This window comes from Peromyscus maniculatus, chromosome 21, assembly GCF_049852395.1.
Source record: "Peromyscus maniculatus bairdii isolate BWxNUB_F1_BW_parent chromosome 21, HU_Pman_BW_mat_3.1, whole genome shotgun sequence".
NCBI lineage: Eukaryota > Metazoa > Chordata > Mammalia > Rodentia > Cricetidae > Peromyscus > Peromyscus maniculatus.
In genome coordinates this window covers 41,408,688-41,426,450 of record NC_134872.1, presented here as the reverse complement: position 1 = coordinate 41,426,450, position 17,763 = coordinate 41,408,688, and the positions used below count along the sequence as shown (strand labels likewise).

The window sequence follows — 17,763 nt, the reverse complement described above, 5'->3', positions numbered from 1 at the left end:
AAAGAGACAGATAGAAACACAGGATAGCTCCAGAGGGCCTGGATCCTTATCCACCAGCCCCTTCTGTCTCTTCTAAAGGGCTTTTTAAAGGAATGCCAAGGGGTGGAGCAAAAGACCTCCCCTTAGCACATTCAAGTGCAGACCCTTCCAAACACCTGGTAATCATGCACATGGTCAAGCAATCCTCTAATGCATCTCTGCTAGGTAGAGCAAGCATAGATCTCACTAGGAACCTTTGTGGGCCTCCACAATAGGTTCCAGAGACAGGCTACAAGTATTATCTTGAGGGCCCTAGGAAGGATATGGTGCTATCTCAGACATACAGATACTGAAGAGGTCATCTGGGCTATTAGCCACCTCTGGTCCTTCTTGTGGGCACTTAGTTATGGCCTGTCCCTGCAGATATCACAGATCACCTGGCTATTAACCACCTCTATTCTGGATAGAAAAATAGGATATACAACTCTCCCGTTAAAGAGACTATCCTGTGTGTTTAACAATCCTAGTGTCCCTAGTGCTTCTCCATGAGTGCAAGGACTTTTGTGCTCCCCAAAAATAACTACCCAGAACAAAGAAAAAAACTGACAAAGCAACCCCTTTTACAATAGCACCAACTAGCCAAATACTTAGGAATAAACTTGCTTTTTTCGGTTGCTGATCGGCTGGCTGATCGGCTGGCTGATCAGCTGCTTGGCTGGCTGGTTGGGTGGTTGGTAAAACTGAAGCTCAAATGCTTAGCCCTGCACCCTAACAGGCAAGCTCTCTACCACTAAGCTACATCCCAAGCCATTGTTTTTCTGAAATATGATCTCACTATGTTGTCCAGGATGGCCTCAAATTCATGGGCTAAAGAGATCATCCTATCCTACCCTCCTAATAGCTGAGTCAATAGGCCCCACACTACCACACGTGGCACTTAGGAATAAATTTAGCAGAGAAGGTGAAAGACTTGTACACTGAAAACTACAGAACAATGTGGAAAGAAAATATAAAGGCACACATGGAAGGATATTCTTTGTTCACTGATAACATTAAAATACCCATACTGGAACAGGTGAAATAGCTCAGTGGATAGAGGTACCTGCCACAAATCACATATTGATTCAAGGACATATATGGTGGAGGGAGAAACCGAACTCAGAAAAGTTGTCCTCTCATCAGATACTCATGGGCACATGTAAATACACACACACACACACACACACACACACACACACACACACACACTCACATTTTAAATGCCCATAATCCCGAAAGCAATACAGAGATTCCAACTCCTATCAGTCTCAATAGCCTAGTACTTAGATGGAGGCAGAAGAATCAGTACATTTTAAAACATTTTTATTTTTATTTATGTATATATCTATGTATCTGTGTGTCTAACACATGTGTGTGGATACTGTTGGACTCTGGAAAAGTGCATTGGATCTCCTGGAGCTAGAGTTATAGGCAGTTGTGAGCCACCCAATGTAGATGCTGAGAATCAAACTCAGGTCCTCTGGAAGAGCAACAAACATTATTAATGGCTGAGCCAGCTCTCCAGCCCAAGGATCAGGACTTTAAAATTGTGTGTGTGTGTGTGTGTGTATGTGTGTGTGTGTGTGTGTGTGTGTGTGTGTGTGTGTGTGTGTTATTTTAATTATGTGTATGGAATGTGGTATGTACATGTGTCCATGGAAGAAGCCAGAAGCATCAGAGCACTTGCCTGGAGTTACAGAAAGTTGTGAGCTATCATGGGGTGCTAGGAACAGAACCTGGGTCCTCTGAATGAGCAACACAGACTCTTAACTGATGAGCCACCTTTTCAGCCCCAGGATCAGGATTTTAAAGTCATCTTTGGCTGCACAGCAAGTTCAAAGCATCGTGGGATACGTAAGACCCTGTCTCCATAAATATATACATAGAATTATATGACAAAGGCTGGAGAAGCAGCCCAATAATGGAACTTGTGCTTTGAATGTCCAAATCCTACTAGTCAATTCCCAGCAGCAAAGTATAATAAAATAAAACAAAATTATATTACAAAGCTGTAGCAATCAAAACAGTATGAATTGACTCAAAAACCTACACAAAAGAGAGTATAATGGGACCACTGCAATTACATCATCAGGAGGCAATGGCAGAAAGATTATTATGAGTTTAAGTCTAACCTAATAGCAAGACCTTGTCTCAACAAAACAAGAAATGTGCTATTGGCATAAAGGACATGTATAAAGAGAGTGAATGTTCATGCCTGTAAATGACAGTACTCAGGAGGCCAAAGGAGACTTTGAGTATAAAACCAGCCTGAGCCACATAGCAAGAACATGTTCAAAAATAACAATCAAATGGATTTAGCAAACACCCCACAAAAATATTCCATCCAAGAGACAGAGAATATACATTCTTCCCTGGTACTTGGAACTGTTTGTAAAATTGGTCCCTGTTTAGGCCCCAAACCAAGCCTTAACAAATACAAAAATATTGTAATAATTCCCTTCATCATACCAGACCACAGTGACATAAAACTAGAAATTAACAGAAGACTAACCTCAGATATTACACAAATACTTGGAGACCATACTTTTGAATGAGCAGTGATTCACTGAAGAAATTTTTAAATTTCTAGAATCAAATGAAAACAACAGCACGGACCACCAGAATCTGAGATATAGCTGTCCTAAAAGGAAAGTCTGTAGGCACAGAGATCATATTTTATAAAAAATCATAGTTGGATGTCATGATGCAGCCCAAGACTTGAAAGGCAGAGGCCAAGTCTACATAGCAAGGAATAGGCCAGCCAGGGCTCACAGTAAGACTTTGTATCAAAAGAAAACAAATTCAGTGAGACAACCAAAAACACAGCTCAAGGTTCTAGAAAAAACAAACAAACAAACAAACAAAAAAGCAACTAACCACAAAGCAATAAACGCCAACCAAGAAATATATATCTCCAAGCAAATAAAAGACATAATAAAAACTTTAAGTCATTAAGGAAAGAGATTAAAGAACATATCATAAGATGGAAAAAATCTCCAATGCTCATGAATAGGTAGGATTAATGTAGAGAAATAGCTATCTTACCAAACGCAATCTACAAATTCAATGCAATCCCCATCAAAATTCCAACACAATTCTTCACAGATCTTGAAAGGACAACTTTCAGATTCATATGGAAACACACACACACACACACACACAAAGAAAAAAAACAGGATAGCTAAAAACAACCCTAAATATTAAAAAGAATTGTTAGAGGTATCACCACCCCCAATTTCAAGTTGTACTACAGACCTATAGTAATGAAAATCAGCACAGCATTGGCATAAAAACAGACACATTGGTCAATAGAACTGAATTAAAGACCTAGACATAATTCCACGTATTTTTGGACACCTGATATTTGATTTAAAAAAAAAAACAGAAATATTCATGAGAAAAAAAGACAACATCTTCAACAAATGGTGCTGGTCAAATTGGATGGTTGCATGTTTAAAAATGAAATAGATTAATATCTATCACTCTGTATAAAACTCAACTTCAAATGGGTCGATGGCCTGAACATAAGGCCAGATACCCTGATCTGATAGAATACAAAGTGAGAAATAGTCTTGAAGTCCTTGGCAGAGGAAAAGACTTTCTGAACAGAACACTGATAGCACAGGCACTAAGAACAACAATTAACAAATGGGACCTCATGAAACTGGAAATCCTCTGTATGGCAATGATACCATCATTCAGACCAAGAGGCAGGCTACACAATGGGAAAAGATCTTTATCAATTAGAACAATAGATTTAGGTCAATACCTAAAATATATAAAGAAGCGAAAGACAGGACATTAAGAAAACAAATAACCCAATTAAAAATTGAACTACAGAAGTAAGCACGAAGTTCAGAAAAGATGAAACACAAAATAGCTGAGAAACAAAGAAATATTCAACATCCTTAGTAATCAGGGAAATGCAAATCAAAACTACTCTGAGATTCCATCTTACACCAGTTCAGAATGGCCAAGATCAATAGAACAAATGACAGCTCATGCTGGGTTGTCATTTGTACAGTAAAGGGTAAGGCTACGGGGGAAGGGGAACACTCCTCCATTGCTGATGGGAGTGCAAACTTGTACAACCACTATGGAAATCAATGTGGTGGTTCCTTAGGAAGCTGAAATATATTTACCTGAAGATCCAGCTATGCAACTCTTGGGCATATACACAAAGAACTCTATATCCTATTACAAAGGCATTCACTCATCCATTTCACTGTTGCTCTATTCATAATAGCCAAAAATTGGAGACAGCCAGACATCCATCAATGGATGAATGGATAAAGAAAATATGATGCATTTACACAATGGAATATTACTCATCTGTTAAAAAAAAATGAAATTCTCAATTAGATGGATAGAGCTAGACAAAAATCATTCTGAGGTAACACAGACCCCAAAAGATAAATATGCTATGTATTCACTTATTTATGGATGTTAGCTGTTAAGTCTTCAATAATTGGTTACTATCCATATAATCACTGAGGTAGGTATAGACTAAGGGATTGAGTGGGGGGAGGATCTCCCGAGGAAGGGGAAATAGAGTATATAGTTATGCATGGACAAGGGGTGATCTGATGGGAGAATTAAATGGAGACAGTGAGGAAAGAGGGGGGATAAGGAAAGTAAAACTGAAACTAAGGGCCATTTGAGGGGTCATATGGAAACCTAATACCATAGAAGCTTTTCAAAATAAACACATTTATGAAAGAAATGTAAATGGAGTCACCAAATAATTGAGAAGACAGTGCCCCAACTGGACTTTTCTTGTCACCAAATGAAACCTCCAGTGTCAGGGATGGGTTACATCTAATTGAGTTGTTGGCCAAAGGGGCCTCAGGGAAACCACGAACCCAAGCTATTTCCAAGGCTATTGGTTGTTCTCCACAAACTGATGGTAAAGCCTTATTGTTGAAGACAACACCTACACAACACAATGAACACAGAGAAATGGAGCTGGTGGTAATCTAGAGCCTTTACCCCTACTGACTAGTACTCATGGTCTTAAAAGGTACTCTGCAAGTTATCAAAGAACCAAGGAAAACACCAACTGAGCTACAAACCCTGAATGATACACTGGTGCAACGGTGGTACAAATATAGTGGAGAAACTCACTACTATCTGACTGGATTTAAGAGACACTCCATGGAACCCATTCCTGACAATGCTAAAGTGGCCAAGAACCTGAGACAGGCCTGAGCCTAGGAGAAAACCAAATACTATTATTCTGCCAAAGAAATATAACAATGAAATGGCTCCTAACGACTTTCTGCTATATCCATTGATTAGTGTCTTATTCAGCCATCATCAAAGAAGTTTCCTCTTGCAGTAGATGGGATCCAATATGGAGACCCACAAATGCACAATGTGCAGAGAGTGAGAGACTTTGGAACACTCAGGCCTAAATAGGAGGTCTTCATCAAATCCTTCCTTTCAAGGATCAGGGATCTATGCAGAAGAGAAGGTTGAAAGATTGTCAGTCAGAGGGAAAAGAGTACACCAAGGAAACAGTGTCTTCTAGACACAACAGGACTGATGCACATATGAATGCACAGATACTGTGGCAGCATGCACAAAGCCTACACAGATTTAAGCCAGATAGTATCCCAGCACTGAGAAGTAGAAGTAGACATGAGTTCCCATCTCTAACCAAGAAATTATCTCCAATTGACAACTACTTGCAAAGGAAAAATTAGCTTTTTCTAATGGAGTCTCACTGGGTATATAAACCACACTTAAAGGTAGGCCCAGCAGAAGATGACCAAAATAAAACAAACTCAATGGTATTTTTGTCTCATATTGGTCTGCTTGGGTATTTTTTTTATCTTAGAGTCTTTTGCTTACACATTATGGTTTATGACTTTTTGTTTTTATGGGTGTGTGTGTTTCTTTTTCTTTTTTCTTTTTATTCTGGTTTGTTTTTGTTTTTGTTTTTGTTTTTTTGCCTGTTTTCTAAACATACAGGGAAAGAACGCATAGAGTTTAGTGGGTGGGGAGGTGAGAATGATCTGGTGGAGGGGATGAAGGGGGAGGGGAAATCATGATCTAAATATGTTGTAGGAAAAAATTTATTTTCAATTAAAAATAGTGAAAAATGTAGTGTGATCCTAATTAGTCTTATTAATAAAAACCTGGAGTCAGATATCAGGTGAAAGCTGAAAGATCAGAGAAGCAGAGCAGCAGCCACTAGAGACTACTTACCTCTACAAATCCTCATACTGAAAGGGGGCTGAGATCCTGTCTCCACCCACCTTATATTCCTGTCTCCATCGCCCAAGTGCTGGGATTAAAGGCTTGTGCCACCACCGCCTGGCCTCTATGGTTAACTAGCGGCTAGCTCTGCCCTCTGATCTCCAGGTAAGACTTATTTGTCAGAACACAAACAAAATATCATACAACAGCAAAATGTGCTATAGATCCTAATATGAAAAAATATTCTATGCAGCAAAATGAATCAACTGGGATTATATTGTAGGGCCCTGGCCCTCCCATCTTGAGTAAACTGTTGCCTGCTTGCTGACCTTGACCAGATGTCCTCCATATGCTGATTCCCTGATGGTTTCCTTCTTCCTGAACACTCACCAGAGGTTCTTTGTTTGTGTATCCTGCATTTGGTGTAAACAGCTTAGATGCAAGAATGTAGAACATTTGGTAGCGAACTTCTGCCCTCGGGGGTTCCTCCATTGTGCTGTAAGCCTGTATTTAAGGTTTCCTCCCTCTTTCAATAAACAGCATTTGGCGTTCTGCTGTGGTGAATGACTCGCTGTTTCTTATCTCTATTTTTTAATCCACAGCCCCTCGCTTGGACATGGTAAACAGGTGGTGGTAGCGCGGGCACTACCGCAACATTATATAAGAGTATATATACATATATATTGTACACTAAAGTACACACATAAGCCAAGCATGGTGGCATATACCTGTAATCTCAGTATTTGGGAGGCTGAAGTAAGAAGATTCCTAGTTCAATGACAGCTATACAGTGAGTTTGGGACCAGCCTGAACTACATAGGAACCACTGTCTCAAAACAGAAAAAAAAAAAAAAAAAGAAGGAAGAAAAGATTGGACACTGAGAAATCTTTTTGAATACTAAATATTTGTATATAGTCTGTATTTATTCAAGAATTATCTATCATTCCAGGAGTTATTTAAAGTAAGTGTATTTTAAAGATGTTGCAGATATTATTGCCTCTGAACATTGTCTCTAGTGCACTATTTTGAGCTTTATTTGTTTATTTATTACTGAAACAAGGTCTTACTTAGCTCTGGCTGTCCTGGAAATCACTCTGTAGACCAGGCTGGCCTTGAATTAACAGAGATCCTCCTGCTTCTACCACCCAAGTGCTGGGATTAAAGGTGTGTTCCACCATGAACAGCTCATTTTTATTATTTTTAATTATGTGTCTATGGGGGAGTACATGCACATGAAGGCAGGTATCCCTGGAGGCCAGAAAGAGGTGTTAGATCCCCCTGGAACTAGAGTTACCAATGGGTGAGAACTGCCCAATATGGGTTCTGTGAACCAAACCCTGGCCCTCTGCAAGAGCAGTACATATTTTTAAGCACTGACCCATCAATCCAGTCCCTTAAATAATCTTAAATGTATATCCAATTCCATGAAACCATGAAGCATCATATCCTATTTATCCAAACCTAGATGGGTCAAAGGAATTCAATGGATAAGGGCTAGAAAAATGCTCAGGTTGCCAACTGTGGTTATAGTGGGCTATATGATACATTTACCTTTTCTTCATTTTTAATGTCCAGACTCTCTACAATGAGTTTAAGTCTCAGCATGAAAAAAAAGTAACTCTGATTATGTAACTTTCAAAAGGCTAATGTACTTTCCATAAAAATCAGCAGAATGAAGACAATTTTGAACTTGTTATTGTCCATTAGAGCTGTTCTTAGTACAGTTTTAATACTCGTGTGTGTGTGTGTGTGTGTGTGTGTGTGTGTGTGTGTGTGTGTGTGCATGACACATGTTGAAAGACCCCCAACTGAGATCTTCCTCCGGGAGAGACCCCAAACCCAAGGAACACACCGAAACCACAGATCAGATGCAAAAGCAAGAGGGTTTATTTAGACCAGGTACCTGGGGCGAAGTCTCTTGGAGGACTTGCGCGCCTTCCTAGGGCAAGGGGGACTTTTTATGGGATCCCAGGGGCAGAGGCGCGGTTACAGAAGCGAGAAGCATAGTTACAGGGTCCCTATTCGTTGTTTCAAAGAAGGCCAGGGTGAACTTGGGGTCGTATGTGTGTGGCTGATTTGGCCTTGTCCAGGCCAGCTGCTTATTCCTCAAGGCCAGGGGGCCAGCCATAAAATATCCTGATTTGACTCAATTGTCTTTCTCCCAAGGCCGCCGACTACAGTTATCTCTCTCAAGGCTGGATGGCTGGCCATAGTTATCTCTGTCAAGGCCGGGTGGCTGGCTATGGCTGTGAACTCCTGTTTTTCTGATTCCTTTAGAATGGCGTTTCTTAGGCTAAGTTATAGGGGGGGGGGGCATTTCATTGGCCCAAAGCCCCATGTCCTCATAATGGAGCGGGGGTCTTTCAATGTGTACATGTATATGTGTATGATGTGTTGTGTGATGTGTGTGCATATATATGTGTGTGTGTGCGTATATATGTGTATGATGTGTTGTGTGATGTGTGTGCATATATATGTGTGTGTGTGCGTATATATGTGTATGATGTGTTGTGTGATGTGTGTGCATATATATATATGTGTGTGTGTGTTCATATATGTGGGTGTGCTGTGTCGTAGCATGCATGCAGAGCCTTAGGTTGCGTGTTGGTCCTCACCATATACTTTGTCTGAAACAGGGTCTCCTTGCTGTTTTCTGCCACTGCATAGCCAGGCTAGTTGGCCTGTGATATTCTAGACATTCTCCAGACCGGAGTTACAGACACATATTACTCTGCTCAGCTTTATGTGGATTCTGAGGATTTAAACACAGTCCCTCACACTTGTGTAGTAAGCACTTTACCAACTCAATACATTCAGCCCTATTCTAAATAGTTTTCTTTTTTTATGAATTATTTTTTTTCATTTATTTTACATCCCAACCACAGTTTTCCCTTCCTCTTCTCCCCACCCCCACCCCCACCTCCCCTCTGCTCCCTCCCATCCAACTCTTCTCTGTTTCTGTTCAGAAAGGGCCAGACCTCCCATGGGTGTCAACAAAACATGGCATATCAAGCTGAGGTAGGACTAAGCTCCCTTTGTGTTAAGGTTGGGTGAGGCAACTCAGTATAGGGAATAGGTTCCCAAAAACCAGCTCAAGCGTTAGGGACAGGTCCTGATCCCACTGCTAGGATTCCCACAAATAGACCAAGCTACACAACTGTCACACAAATGGAGAGGGCCTAGGTCAGTCCCATGTAGGCTCCCTAGCTGTCAGTCCAATGTCTGTGAGCTCCTATGAGCCCAGGTCTAAATAGTTCTTAAACACCCACCAATTCACACATGCACATACATATACACACACACACACACACACACACACACACACACACACACACACACACACACACATTTAGTCATGGTTATCTTTTGTTTTTATTGTTTTGCTGTAGATTATTGCTGCTTTGGAACAGAGTCTTATATAGCCAAGGATAGCCTAAAAGTCCTGGCATCAAGTCATCATGGCCAGCTCCAAATTAAATATTCCTACCACACCAGGTATAATGACACATTCCTATAATCTCATTACTTGGGAGCTGGAGAGAGAAGAATCAAAAGATCAAGCTGTGGACTAAACAAGGCAAAATGTGATTTTCATAAAAAACGTGGGAGGGCAGGAAGAAAAAAAGGCAGGTCAGGGAAGCAGAGGGAGACAGATAAAGAAAAGAGTCAAAGGCATCAGAAAGATACTATGTTCAAGTGAGCAAGGACAGTAGCAGTTGGAGTCAGAGGTAGAGATTATCAGGCCTTGGGAACACATTAAGAAGTGTAGGAAACAGCAGATATTAGTTGAGAAAGAAGAGAATGGCAGATCCCAGATGGGGCTTTCTCAAGACCCAAATCAGAGCCTAATTCACTTCTTTAATCTATCAAGACTAGCATTCACATATTTTTTAATTGAGTTGTATTTTACAGCAATATCAAATTTATAATGTTGGTCCTTAAAATGATTCTAGTACTGTGATGTCATTACATAAGAACACTTAATTCTTGCGGGCTGCAAGAATATATTATAGAGATTAACCTGTGTATTATAAAGCTATACTTTGACTGACAAAGAATCTGTCAAATGGGAAGCCATTTTTATCATGGATATTTGGTGTTATGCAGCCTTAATATTCAGCTGTGCCTTGCTATGAATTTCTTGTGGGCCCATATATTACTAGACCATTTGGCAAACAGTTCAGCTTCTCAGACCTGCTGAACCTCCAGGTAACTAACTTCCCTGCTGAGCCTAGGAGACAAGCAAGCTGTAGATGCCTAGCTTTGCTTCTTGTGCAAATTGAGCTCAGACCATCCCCTTCCATCAGGCCTAGTGGCATGGCAGAGAGATTAAAGGAGGACAATAGGGCTTTTTGCATAACCAAGTGCAGTGAGGACTGGAGCAGAATTCCAGAGGCAGACACAGAACCACGTGGCCAGAGATAACAGAGGAAGACAGAGACTCTGTAGAGGGTAAAGAAGATCTCTAGGAGAGTTTTCTGAGAGCCAGGAGTAAGGAGCTAAGAAGGCAAAATGGAGGATGAAGGGGCAGAGGACATAGATGAGGTCAAAGGCACAGGAGCTTACTAAAACTATGAAAATAGGAAAAGTGGACACAGAGAGGAGTTGAATGTGAGGATGGAGCTGAAGCTGTATAGAGTTTTGTCGTAGAGAAATTAAACGGACAAAAAAAAAAAAAAAAAAAAAAACATGGTGTATGTAGATTCCTTTCCCTCAGATAATCCCATGCCAGATGAAGTGTCTTTCCCAGGACTCTGGAAGGAATTTTCTCAGGGTTGGTCTTGGGAAAATTCAGTTATCTTTGTTACCTTTACTTAATAGCTGATGGTTGTTGTTCTAGGCACCAGGCTAAGAATTTTTGCATGTACTCATCTCTCACAAGGATACCATGCCACTGAAGAACTAAGAAGGATTGATGATCAGGTATGTAAACTCTCAAGTTCTAAGACAGGATTTGAACCTACCCTATCCAATCCATAAACCTGCACACTTGGCCAAGATTGGTGTTGCATGCCCACAGTCCCAGCTAGAAGGAAGGATTACTTAAGTCTAGGAATTTATGAGCATCCTGGGCAATACAGGCTCTTCTTTATGTATGGTAAGGGGTGGGGCTGAGATTGTAATAAGAAATCATTAAAACTAAAAACCACTAAATAGAATAAGAACATATAACATATCATCTGATGTTTCCCTTTACAATTGTTTGGTATATGCATGTGCATGGTGGGGTGGGGAGTGTACCACAGTGAACATGTAGAAGACAACTTTTTATACTCTGCTCTCTCAACAGCTTTATGTAAGGTCTGGGGATTAAAATCTGGTCACCAGTCTTGCATGATAAACTTCCTTACCTGATGAACCATCACTACAACTGATTTTTCATTTTAATAATACATGTATGTCTACATTTCTTTTATTGTTGTCCTTGCTGTTTTGAGGCAAGTTCTGTCTCACTGTAGCCAAGAATGATCTAGAATTCACTCTGCAGCCCAGAGTCTTCAAACTTAAGGCATAGCCTCCTGAATGCTGAGATTATAGGAGTAAGTTACCATGTCTATTTCTTTTCTTTATTTTTTTCCTTTCTTTATTTTTTTCTATTTATTTATTTACTTATTTTTCAGGACAGGGTCTCACTATATAGCCCAAGCTGGCCTAGAACTCACAGAGATTTGCTTGCCTCTGCCTCCAGAGTGCTGGGATTAAAGGCCTGTGCCACCATGCCTGGCTCTTTATTGTTTGTTTACTTGCTTGCTTGCTTCTTTTTTAATATACAGCTTCACTATGTACACCATGCGAACCTGACACTTGGAATCCTCTCTCAGCCTCTTGGGTGCTGGGATTATAATCATGTAACACCATGCCTAGCTAGTTCTATATTTTACGAATTTGATACATTAATCTATGTGTTCTCAGCTACCAAGATTTATGATGCTATGAATGATAGTAAATTGCCTCCTATTGACCAATCTCATCATCCATCAGGGGTCTAATTTCACAAACATTATGCTGTCTTTTTGACAAATCTGAAGGTCCCATATCCTCAGCCTCAATTCATACTGAGTCTTACCTGCAAAATAATCATGGTGAGAGACAATGTACAAATCGTGTCCTTCCTGTCCTTCTTTAATCACGTCTTCAAAGGATTTTGGTGGATTCACAGTGTCACTAGCAGACAGTTCTGAAGGAAGAATCAATGAGATCAATATTAAGGGCTCCTACATATTTGTTGTGTATATAAACTACAGCAAAAGACAAATGTGGTCTAAGCTAAATAAGCTACACAGAATGCCTTAGAGATCAATCACATGGCCAATATAAGTGAATGTTTATAAGCAAAAACAAGATGAGCTGGACATAGTGGCACATACCTAGACTCTCAGCACTTAAAGGTGGAGGAAGGACCAGGATTTCAAGGCTGGACTACATAGTGAATTTGAGGCTAGCCTGGGCTATGTAAGACCCTGTCCTAATAGAGTGGAGTGAAGGAGAGAGAGGGAGAAGAGAGGAGGAAGAGAGAGAGGGAGAATGGAGAGGAAGACAGAGGAGGAAGAGGAGAGGAGGAGGAGAGGGAAGGGAAGGAGAGAGGCAGGGGAGAGAATGAGTCTATGTATCATTTTGCTGTAGAGCCCTGAGAATTCTGAAGATCAGAACTCTGCCAGAGCCACTCAAGTTATCCTCCACCATACTCCAACTCCAGTTAAATTCTCAGTCCTGAGACTTTAGACAGTTCTGCTTTACTTTTATTCCCAACTTCCTAAGAGAATGCAAGCAAATCTGAATTAAAAGTTAGCAACATTAATGTCCAGTGGGATGTAATGTACAAATTTTGGGAGCTGTAAATGGGAGTATAAACATCTAGTCTATTTTCATCTGAATCTCTATTCTCATCATAGCCAGAGATAACAGGGAACTCATGGAGTCAAAAAGAAATTCCTCTTTCCACAAATCCTCAGTTTGCATACAGTGAGTTGTCTTGTTTCACTTACTATTTTTCTCACAGGGCAGAGTTGGGAAATCTGAAGCTCCAGGCCAGTCTGGGATATACAGTAAGACTTCATCTTAAAACAAAAAGTGAAAAGATCCCTAGGAATGCAGGTTAGAGGTAGAACACTTGCCTAGCTTGTTCAAGGCTCAAGGTTTAATTCCTAGTAGAGGAAAATTTCCTATAAAACACTACTTAAAGATTTTTAGATGTTTTATTTTTAATGTTCAAAGAAATAATATGTCTCTTCTTGAATGATAATTCAAGCCCCACAGCATGGCTTACATCTGTAATCCTAGTGCTTGGGAAATAGAGGCAGAAAAATCTATTTGAGTGTGAGGCTGAACTACAGAGTAAGACATCTTGTCTTGCAAACACAAAAAAATAAATAATTTGAGGAAGAGCACTAAGTTGAACGTAATGATGACTATATCCCGTTGTAGAATATTATTTTATGATGTGTTACTTTTGCTTATGCTGTGGAACATTTGTTTAATGATGCAAAGATGTGTTGCATTTTTTTTTATGTTGCATTTGTTTAACTCTGTGAAGCTGTGTTACTTTGCCTGTCTAAAACACTGATGGTCTAATGAAGAGCTGAACAGCCAATAGCAAGGCAGGAGAAAGGATAGGCAGGGCTGGCAGGCAGAGACATAAAAGAAGAGGAGAAATCTGGGAGGGAGAAATTGAAGAATGAGAAGAGAAGGAGGTGGACAATAGGAGCTAACCACCTAGCTATACAGCCAGCCACAGAGTAAGAGTGAAAGTAAGATTTACAGAAGTAAGAAAAAGAAAAAGCCCAGAGGCAAAAGGTAGATGGGATAACTTAAGAAAAGCTGGTAAGAAACAAGTCAAGCTAAGGCCAGGCATTCATAAGTAATAATGATGCTCCGTGTGTCATTTATTTGGGAGCTGGATGGCAGGCCCCCCAAAAAGAGCAAAAACAACCAACAACAATATTCTTCAAGTGTTCTGACAGGAATGTTGCCAGTATACAGTGTGCTCATATTTCAGGATCAAAATGACTAGCATGAGAACCCTGGGGGTACAAGGCATGGTAGACCACATCTTTAATCTCAGCAGTCCAGAGGCAGATGTATTTCTAAAAGTTCGAAGTCAGTTTGTTTTACATAATAAGCACCAGACATAGTAAACAAGACCCTGTCTCAAAAAAATAAAATATACAAACAAAGCAAAACAAACATATAGAAAACCCTTGGAACGTTTCTCACAAATGGTTCCAATGGAAGTAATAATGGGCCTGTTTTGCTTTCAGGGATTCAATGAAGCAAATAGAAACAGTGCTCCTTTTGATGTGTGAATCATTATAGCCATTGATACACATTTTGAAGCAGTGGTTTTAGAGTTTTGTTTGCTTCTTTGAAGAAAAAAAAAAAAAAGGTCTCATGTATAGCCCAGGCTAGCCTCTACCTTGCTATGTAAGTGAAGATGACCTTGAATTCCTCATCCTCCTGCATCAACCTCCTAAATGCAAGGATTATAAGTGTCTACCATCATACCCAGATGAGTATTAGAGAGTACTTTCCCTATTTAAAAAATGTAAACTAATCCTAGATAGTAGTTACTATGTAATTTCTATAGTTCTGTCTCTATCATCATCATCATTATCATCGTGTGCATGCATGCATGTGCATGATGAGGGTGGCACTTTACATGGGTTCCAATGCTCTATCCCAAGATTCCAGACTTGCACAAGTGCTTTACTTTCTGAGCCATCTCACTGGCCCATATGATTTTTGAAAGTTTATATAAATAGGATTTTTGTTTCTGTTGTTTTGAGACAGGGTCAGTAACTTGTGATCCCCTGTCTATACTTCCTGAGTGCTGGGATTACAGGTATGCACCATCCCACATGGTTTGTGTGGTACTGGAGACCAACCAGGGCTTCTTCATGTTAGGCAAGTGCTCTACCAACTGAGCAGTGTCCCCAGCCTATAATTAGGATTTTTTCACTCCTACTTTTCCTAGTCTGTTTTCTATTGCTGTGATAAAGACCATAACCAAAAGCAACTTGGGGAGGAAAGGGTTCATTTATTTTATATATTCCAGGTCACAGTTCATCACTGAAAGATGTCAAGGCAGAAACTCAAGCAGGGTGGGAACCTGGAAACAGGAAATGAAGCAAAAATCACAGATAAATGCTGGGTATTATCTGTTCTTTATGACTCATTTAGCTTGTTTTTTATTTATTACTTTTTAATTGTGTGTATTTGCATGTCTGTGTGTGGCTATATGCACGTGAGTGCAGGTGTCCTACAAGGCCAGAGGCATCAGATGCCCTGGAGCTGGAGTTACAAGTATGAACCACTCAATGTGGGTCCTGGGAACCCAACTCAGGTCCTCTGGAATATCAGTACACACTCCTAATCACTGAGCTATCTCTCCAGCCCCTCAGCTTGCCTTTTTATGCAATTCAGAACCACCTGCCTAGGGATGGCATCACCCTTAATGGACTTGGCTCTCCCACATCAATTATGAATCAAGAAAATACCCCACAAATTTGCTTGCAGGACAATATGGAGATATTTTCTCAATTGAGATTCCCTCTTCTCAGTGACTCTAGATTGTGCCAAGATAAGAAAAATTAACCAGCGCATTACTAAAAAGAAAGATACTTTATCTTTTCTATAGTACATTTTTTGTTTGTTTGTTTGTTTGTTTTGTTTTTTGAGACAGGGTTTCTATAGTACATTTTTAAGCAGAACAAACATATTTACTAAAGCAAAAATGAGAAAGAACTTTCACAGTTCAAATTTTAACAGATTTTAACTCTACAGCTGAGATAATAAGATACCACAGCAGACTGTTGCATTCTAAGAATAATCTCTTTTCAGAGCAAATATTACTACCTAAAAGAAAATAATCTAATGGGTTTTTTAGTTTAATGAGACCCAGCAACATGATAGGGTCTTTTAAAAAATAGCCTATTGAAAAAAAAGAAAGAAGAAAGAAAAAGTGAGGTTGTCGAGTGGCTCAGGTAAAATCACTTCTACTCAACTTGTTTGACCCCCAGAGCCATGTAAGGTGAAAGGAGAGAGCTGGCTCCACAAAGATGTCCTCTGACCTCCTTGAGAACTATGACGCACATGCCCCACCCATCCACCAAGTAATAATTAAAAAGAAATTATAAAAAGAAGAAGGCTTGTGACCAATTCCATTATTTAAAAAAAAAAATGTATGTGTTGAGCAATGAGGTGTGGTATCCTATGTCTGTAAACTGGCACTTTGGGAGTTGAAAGTAGAGGTTTGCCATTAAGTTTGATGCTAACCTGGCCTTCTGTCTCTCAAACACAATGAGTTTGAAGCCAACTTGGCTTAATAAACAAGAGCCTATCTCAAAAAGGGGGTGGGGAGTTCTATTCCATCTCAAAATCAAGTGTGAAAGTTGAAATTACACTCTGCCCCGTTAGTTTAATATGTAGGTATGCAAGGACCTGAGCTTAATCACCAGTAACTAAGAAAAAGACACAACAGCACAAATAGATATTGAGGGAAGCTCTGAGTTGATCCTGATGCCAGTTTCTCTGAGTCTCCTGTCATATTATATCTGCTATACTTAACTGTCTCTCCATTGCAAAGCCAGAATTCTTATTGTCTTGGCTGTCACACAGAAACCCTATGAGAATTTGGGTTCAAAAAATAACCTTAAAAGAAAGAAAAAATGACAGAAAGGCAGAAAGGAAGGGTGGGAATGAGGAAGAGAGGGAAGAGGAAGAGAGGGAAGAAAGGAGAGAGATCTTGCTGTGATACCATCTTTTTACTTTTACATGGAGAACTTCAAGAGTCACTCTCTGTATGTCTTTTTCTGAGTACTATGTCAAGATAAAGACTAACTAGAAAAAAAATTAGAGGTTTAAATAAAAGCAAAAAACCAAAAGTAAAAATGCAAAAATGGTGCTGTAGTTAGGGGCAGAGAGCATGTGATGTCCACCGTAAACAGGGATAGCTAGTGATAAAAGAATGGTCTAACCAGAAAACAACGTATTTTAAGATGATGAGCATCTTTCATTCTTAAAAATTCTTCATATCATCAACAAAAATATACCAGTGGCATTTGTAATACTGTTTCATATGACATATTTTCCCACCTCCTCCTACCCCTTAGTTCTACTACCTCTGATAACTGGTGTCCCAAATGTTGTGTTGATTACATCCAGTCCTTTAGGCAATCCTGGTGTTTGATCATGAGATTTTCCCAATGGTGCCCGTTGATTGCTAAAATATATAGATTCTTTTTTGTCTTTAATTTTCTGTTGAAATGTGGTAATGGGCTGTGGGTTTACCAATGTGCTCACCTAAAGAAATTATAGAGTGTAAAGTATCAAAACAAGTATATGTAAGAAAATGAAAATCCTAATGAGAAGAAAATATGATTAAAACATTACTTCCCCATCATCATTGGTTTGCTTACCTTCCTATGAACTGACAGAATCAGTAATGAAAATTTTAACATACCAGATCCAGAACTTTCAGCTAGGACTATAATCCTAGCTCTTGGGGGAACTGAAGCACCAGGATACCAAGATCCAGGATGGAAAGG

General features: G+C 39.8%; 1 protein-coding gene across 1 annotated transcript in view; it reads right to left on the bottom strand.

Moving 5' to 3' along the window:
- Efhb (EF-hand domain family member B) overlaps positions 1-17,763 on the bottom strand; it is a 54,905-nt gene that overhangs the window by 26,748 nt on the left and 10,394 nt on the right. Inside the window, exons 4-5 of the mRNA XM_076557528.1 lie at positions 17,338-17,518; positions 12,288-12,398 (exon numbers count right to left, since the gene is read on the bottom strand). Of these exons, the coding sequence (XP_076413643.1) occupies positions 12,288-12,398; positions 17,338-17,518 (292 nt within the window). The remainder of the gene's footprint in view (positions 1-12,287; positions 12,399-17,337; positions 17,519-17,763) is intronic.